Source organism: Blennius ocellaris, assembly GCF_963422515.1.
Source record: "Blennius ocellaris genome assembly, chromosome: 7".
NCBI classification, from domain to species: domain Eukaryota; kingdom Metazoa; phylum Chordata; class Actinopteri; order Blenniiformes; family Blenniidae; genus Blennius; species Blennius ocellaris.
Genome location: NC_137656.1, coordinates 30586061 through 30592060, shown reverse-complemented (window position 1 = coordinate 30592060; position 6000 = coordinate 30586061). Strand labels below are relative to the sequence as shown.

Genomic DNA, 6000 nt, shown 5'->3' with positions numbered 1-6000 from the left:
CGGTGAAAGTCCACAGGATGATCCCAGGGGTGATCATGCGCTTCTTGTGAGGAGGGGGGGAAAGAAGAAGCGGGGTTCAGGTCAGCATGCGGGGGAATGTGCGGTCACAGTGGGCACTCAGGAACCAGGTGTAGGAAGGAAAAAAAAGAAAAAGAAAAAAAAAAGTAATTCCACAGTTTGTGCTCTGCTCGTTCAGTGAGGTGAAGAAACTCCGGGCCCGATCGGCGTGCGTTAACACGCGGTCCTTTGTGTCCGTGCCGTGTCCAGGACACACGTTCGGCTTGGAAAGACGCGTTTTTGCGTTCGCGGCTGGATTTTATACCTCTTCGTTGTGTTCCGGGTACCGTGTGCTCAGGGCGACGTGGACCAATCCTGACGGGGCTCGCCCCGGAGCTACCGGCCGGTGAGGAGGTTTTGGATCCCCCTGCCGTTGACCTGCAGTGCTGCACCATGCTGGAGGGGGGGAGTACCCCTGGGGGAGGGACACATGACCAATGGCGAATTTTTCCAGGCCTGCATGTGGTCTCTTTGTTCTTAAAACGTGGTCCCCCCTCCCCCCTTCCATGAGGTTGAGAGACCACTGGACTTTGGCTCCAACATCAGTCTATAGTTTGTCTGCATGATATTGCTAATTTCCACTGCTTTCCAGTTGATAGCTGCTGGTTGCTTGTAGCGCTGTGATCTGCGGTCGGAGCTGCTCATCATCTCGCCTGCCAAGGGCTGCTGTTTGTTTGTTTTCGCCGATGCCTTGTGCTAGTTAGATTTCAATTTAAGAAGAAAGAAGGTACAGCCTTTTGGCCTGTTGTACTTTTTTTATTTCCGCAACTCAGCTTGATTGATTGTGAAGCTGGCCTTGTGAAGCCGCATCGTTTGGCCAGCTGCCTCTTGACCAGCCTGTGGACCATAAGTACTCTGCCATGGAGACCAGCTGCCTCATCAGAGGAGGACGACTATGGCAGGTTGTCTAGTAAAGTGGATAACCTCATAACGAGCTGATCAGGCAAAGGCTTTGCTTCAGAACCTTCAGGCTGATGCCGGCCACAATGTGGTTGTTCCACAAGAACTGGAAGTGGCATCTCATGTCAACGATGTGAGGACACCTCATATCTGGTACCCTATTTATATCCGATACCAAATCTGAGGGGGATTCTGATATTTTCAGCTCCAGAGTCTCTGAGTTGGGTTGTCACATCTCTACCGGCTCTCAAGTCACTGGGAAAGAATCTGTGGCTGTGGCGATAAAAACGGCCCTTAGCCTGTTGAGATGAAAGGTACCAACATCACAACAGGCCCGATAGTGCTTTCTTCCGATGCCGATTGGCTGCAACAGCTTTTGCTGTTTCCCCTTCAGAGGAGTATGTAAAGGAGTTGCACACCTGCTGGATTGACACAAAGGCAAACCTCACCAGATAACCTCCAGACCATTCAGTCCCTCAGAACTCTCGTGTGCTCGTGAGAAGTTTGAGGGAATGAGTTTCTGTCGTCATGTGATTATAGAGCTTCAAGTGAGCCACCCAGGGGTCATAAATGACTTTGGGTAATTGTCCTTATGCATATACAGATTGAGAATGTTATGACAACAGTGCTTAAAGCACCACCTCTGGCGGTCATCTGAGATTCATAGATCTGTATTAACATACGTAACTTTCATTTCTACCTTTTTTTCCGCATTAGCCTTTAAAATGAAGAAAACATGGCCCATAAAGTTCAGATATAGTATGTATCTGGTGACATAGAGCAGCATGGCAAGTATATATGTACAAAAACAGTATCTTAGGTTATACTTATTAACTTATTTAACTTTATTGTACCTTTTTTTTTTTACCTACAATAAAGGTTATCATTTATCCTAATAACAAACCTTGGATAACTAAGGAACTTAAAATGGTTATCAAAAAGGAACATATCTTTTACACCGGAAATCCTCTTTAAAGGAAGGTTGTTTCCAGAGAGGTTAGGAGAGATAATGAGAGCTAAAATTAATTATAAAAATAATATAGAAATGCAGTTGAGCTCTGGTGACATAGAGCAGCATGGCAAGGCATGAAGTCAATAGCTTCCATTAATATGAATGTTGGTGTGTCATAGCCGCACATCAGCATTAAGGGAATCGCTGATGCTGAGCTGTCTCACACTTTTAATCTTTTTTTTCTCGGTTATAAAGGTCTGACTTCGCTCTTAAGGTCACCACATTACACGATTCTCTTGGTTCTCAAGGTGACTTAGATATATGTCAGGAACAGGTGAAAACACTTAAAAAAAATATATATTAGGAAGGCAGCTGGTCCTGACTCTATCTGTGGTTGCACTCTCCATTACTGTGCTGACCAACTTAATGGTGTGTTCTGTGCACTGTTTCAGATGTGTGCCAGTCAGCTTCCTGTATTGTGGAAAACATACTACTATAATTCCTGTTCCTCAATCAAAAAACCCAAAGGAACTGAGTGAGTTTGGACCTGTTGCTTTAACATCACTGGTTATGAAAACCTTTGAGAGGATTTTTAAAGGTCCCGTATTATACTAAATCGACTTTTCTGTGCTTTAAACATCATAAAAGTGCTATTTGGGGTTCATATACATCCCCAAAGTGTTTTTTTCATTGATTCCCTCCAGCTTGAGTTCACAGCCATCTTTCTCTGTTCTAACTGGTGGGGGAGCTCAACGCGTTGATTCAATTTGATGACGCGGCACCACCTTGCTGACGTTGCGCAGAGCTGGAGAAGCCTGCCTCCCAGAAGATTGACATGGGAGAAACCAAAATAAGACACGCCCACGAATGTGTCAAGGAGCGAGCGCAGCCTCTTGTCTGCGCGCTATCTCAGTCTATGCTCGCTTAACATTGAACGCTGCTGTTTTTGTTGCTGTCGATAACGGTTTTCACCATCATGTCCATTTGGAGAAAATGTGTTTTCAGGTACAAGTATATGTCTACACTATTTGGCTTGCCGAAAGAAGAAGCACAGCGGCGAATGTGGCTGGACTTTTTTCCCACAGACTTGCCTCAGAAATCCGCAAAGAATCTGTTTGTTTGCGAGCAACACTTAACCAAAGAAGCTTCCAGAACTACGGGTACTTTGAAACTGGACTTACTCAGAAGCTCATCTTGAAACCTGGTGCTATTGCCACAATAAAAGACTAACAAGGCGCCGAGATCTGTAAGTACATTACTATCAAGCGGGCGTGAGTTGCTGGCTATGTCACCCAGGGGGTGGAGGAGGCGGCTGTGATCTGGGCTGCAGTTTCCCTGCGGGCAGGGGAGGCAGAGGAGCTGAGAACCACCCGTTTCATGAGAGGTGACGTCAGCTCAATCCAAGAAATAGCTCTAATTTCACAAGTTTTGAGTGTTGTATACTGCATCACCCAAATTATTATCCCACATGAGCATAAGATGGACTGTGAAACATGAAATATAGCGAAATATGGGTCCTTTAAAGTTGAGCTTGTGTCCCTGGTGGTTGGAAATACTGGACCCCTTGCAGTTTGCTTATCAAGCAGGTAAAGGTGTGGAGGATGCTAAACAGTTCATGTTGGACAAACCTTTTAAGCACCTTGAGATGCCAAAATCTCACACTAGACTACTATTTGCTGACTTTTTTTCAGCTTTTAACAAGATGCAACTCCACATTTTAATTGACCACCTTTCTTCTGCTTTTAAGTTGCCGGATCAGTTTTTATTGCTGATTTTCAACTTTTTAACGGGCAGGTCTTGGCTAATGGAGTCATATCTGACATCCTGGTGTCAAACACAGGCTCTCCCCAAGGATGTGTTTTGTCTCCACTCCTTTTTATTTTTTATTCTCTACATAGACAGCTGCAGGTCTCCTAAAGAGGGGAGCTACCTGGTGTTTTCTGATGACACAGCACTTGTAACTCTTATTCAAAGGTCAGAGTCAGACCATGGTTGTGCTCTTTCTACTTTTATAGATTGATGTGACGATCATTACCTGGACTTAAACTTGTCTAAAGCCATGGAGCTTATTGTAGATTTTCTATAGAACATTGTGGAACCTAAAGCCAGCTCCATTCATGGCAAAGATGTTGAGAATGTGGAAATATGCGGAGCGGTGCGTATTGGCAGCACACAGGGGTGTTAGTCAGGGGGTAAGGTTTTCAAAGAGTTAAAGTAGTCCATGAAGGGTTTCCATTTGACAGAAAACTTAGCAGTATTACCTTTCAATGTGAACATTATCTTTTCCAGTTTGACAAAATACATAACATCTCTGAGCCAGCAGGCAATTGATGGTAATTTTGGAGATTTCCAAAGGAATAAAATACATCGCCTTGCTAACAAAGACGTAAAGGACAGAATATCTGACTGTTGACGGGTTAAATTAGAAGAATCAACAGAAAGGCCAAATATAGCAAGGACGGGGCCCATTGTAATGCACTTCCCCAAAACTCGTGACGTGATTATGGAGTTGTTATTCCAAAATTTCTGTAATCTCGGGCAGAAGAAGAACATATGGCCTATAGTACAGGTGGGAGCATGACATTTGTCACATTCGTCCGTAACATTAGGATATATACGGGATAGTTGAGATTTTGATAAATGAACTCTCCCAGCCTAGCACAGGGAGTGGTTGAGCATATCTTATTGATGGCTTCATCCCACAGCCGATCTGTAAACTGAAGACCCAGCTCCTGTTCCCAAGAGCTGCGAGATTTGATAACTAAGTGACCATCAAATGAAAATAACTGGAAGTATATTTTTGATATTACAGCTTTCTGACTGGGTTTCAGCAATAAGAGATCCTCCCATAGTTGGTTAACAGGGAGAGAGGGATAGCATGGAAATAGGGTCAAGGCACAGTGTCTGTTCTGAAAATAATGGAACAGATGAGAGGCAGGTAAACTAAAATCTGACAATATGTCGAGAATGTTAAGAAATGCCATCTTTATAGACATCCCTGAAACACTTAATGACTTTGCTCTACCAGCTCTTAAACACATTATCAGTAAGTGAAGGAGGAAACATATGATTTTTAACAACAGGCGTCAGAGTAGATGGTGACATAAATTTAAAATGCTGCCTAAACTGAAACCAGACTTTGAGGGTGGAGAGCACCACAGGGCTAGTTGAAAAACTAGAAGGATTTAGTGGCAGGGAGGAAGAAAGCGGAGTCAGTAAGGAAAATGAGGATAACGATTGCAAATCTGAAGATTTAATCCAAAAAATCAACTTCTGAATATGCGCTGACCAATAATAAAACAACAAATTGGGTAGTGCCAAGCCCCCACCAAGTCAAAGTTGTTGCAATAGTGAATATCTCACTCTGGGTGGCTTCCCACACCACAAAAAGATAGAAATACATTGGTCAAGTAATTTAAAGAATTTTTTGGGTAGAAATAAAGGTGTACACTGAAATAGAAATAGAAATTTAGGCAGCACAGACATTTTTACAACATTAATTCAACCTATCAATGACAAAGGCAAGGAGTCCCATCTCTGTAAATCAGCCTTAACCTGGGTCAACAAGGGGAAAAAATTAGAAGCGAAAAGAGAAGGTAAAGTTTATAGGGAGGGATTTTAATGTAATTGACAGAGGTTCAATGGCTAAAGTGTAAAGTAGTGGACAGAGAGGGCATCCTTGTCTAGTACCACGTGAAAGTGTAAAATAGCCAGAAGGAGTATTTGTTTGAGTCAATACTAGCTTGTGGGGAGGTGTAAAGAAGATGTATCCAAGATATAAATCTATTACTAGATCCAAATTTAGCAAGTAAAGCAAAAAGATAATTCCGCCCCACACGATCGAATGCTTTCTCTGCGTCAATTGAGATGACTACTTCAGGGACTGAGGAAGAATTTACTGAAAAAATTACATTTATGAGAGTGTGGACATTAAAGAACAGCTGACGCCCGTTGACAAAACCATTTTGCTCCTCCGAAATAATAGTAGGGAGAATCCTCTCAAGGTGCAAAAGAAAGAGGCCTGTAAGAGGCGCATGAAGCAGGGTCCTTGTCCGTCTTTAAAAGAAGGGTTATGGAGGTCTGGGTCAGAG

The 6000-nt window shown here is 43.2% G+C and overlaps 1 protein-coding gene across 1 annotated transcript in view; it reads right to left on the bottom strand.

Annotated features, from left to right (window-relative positions):
- Positions 1–322: 322 nt before the first annotated feature.
- fras1 (Fraser extracellular matrix complex subunit 1) overlaps positions 323–6000 on the bottom strand; it is a gene marked incomplete at its 3' end in the record, with an annotated part of 263420 nt that continues 257742 nt past the window's right edge. Inside the window, exon 24 of the mRNA XM_080499235.1 lies at positions 323–453. Coding sequence (XP_080355361.1) covers positions 323–453 — 131 coding nt within the window. The remainder of the gene's footprint in view (positions 454–6000) is intronic.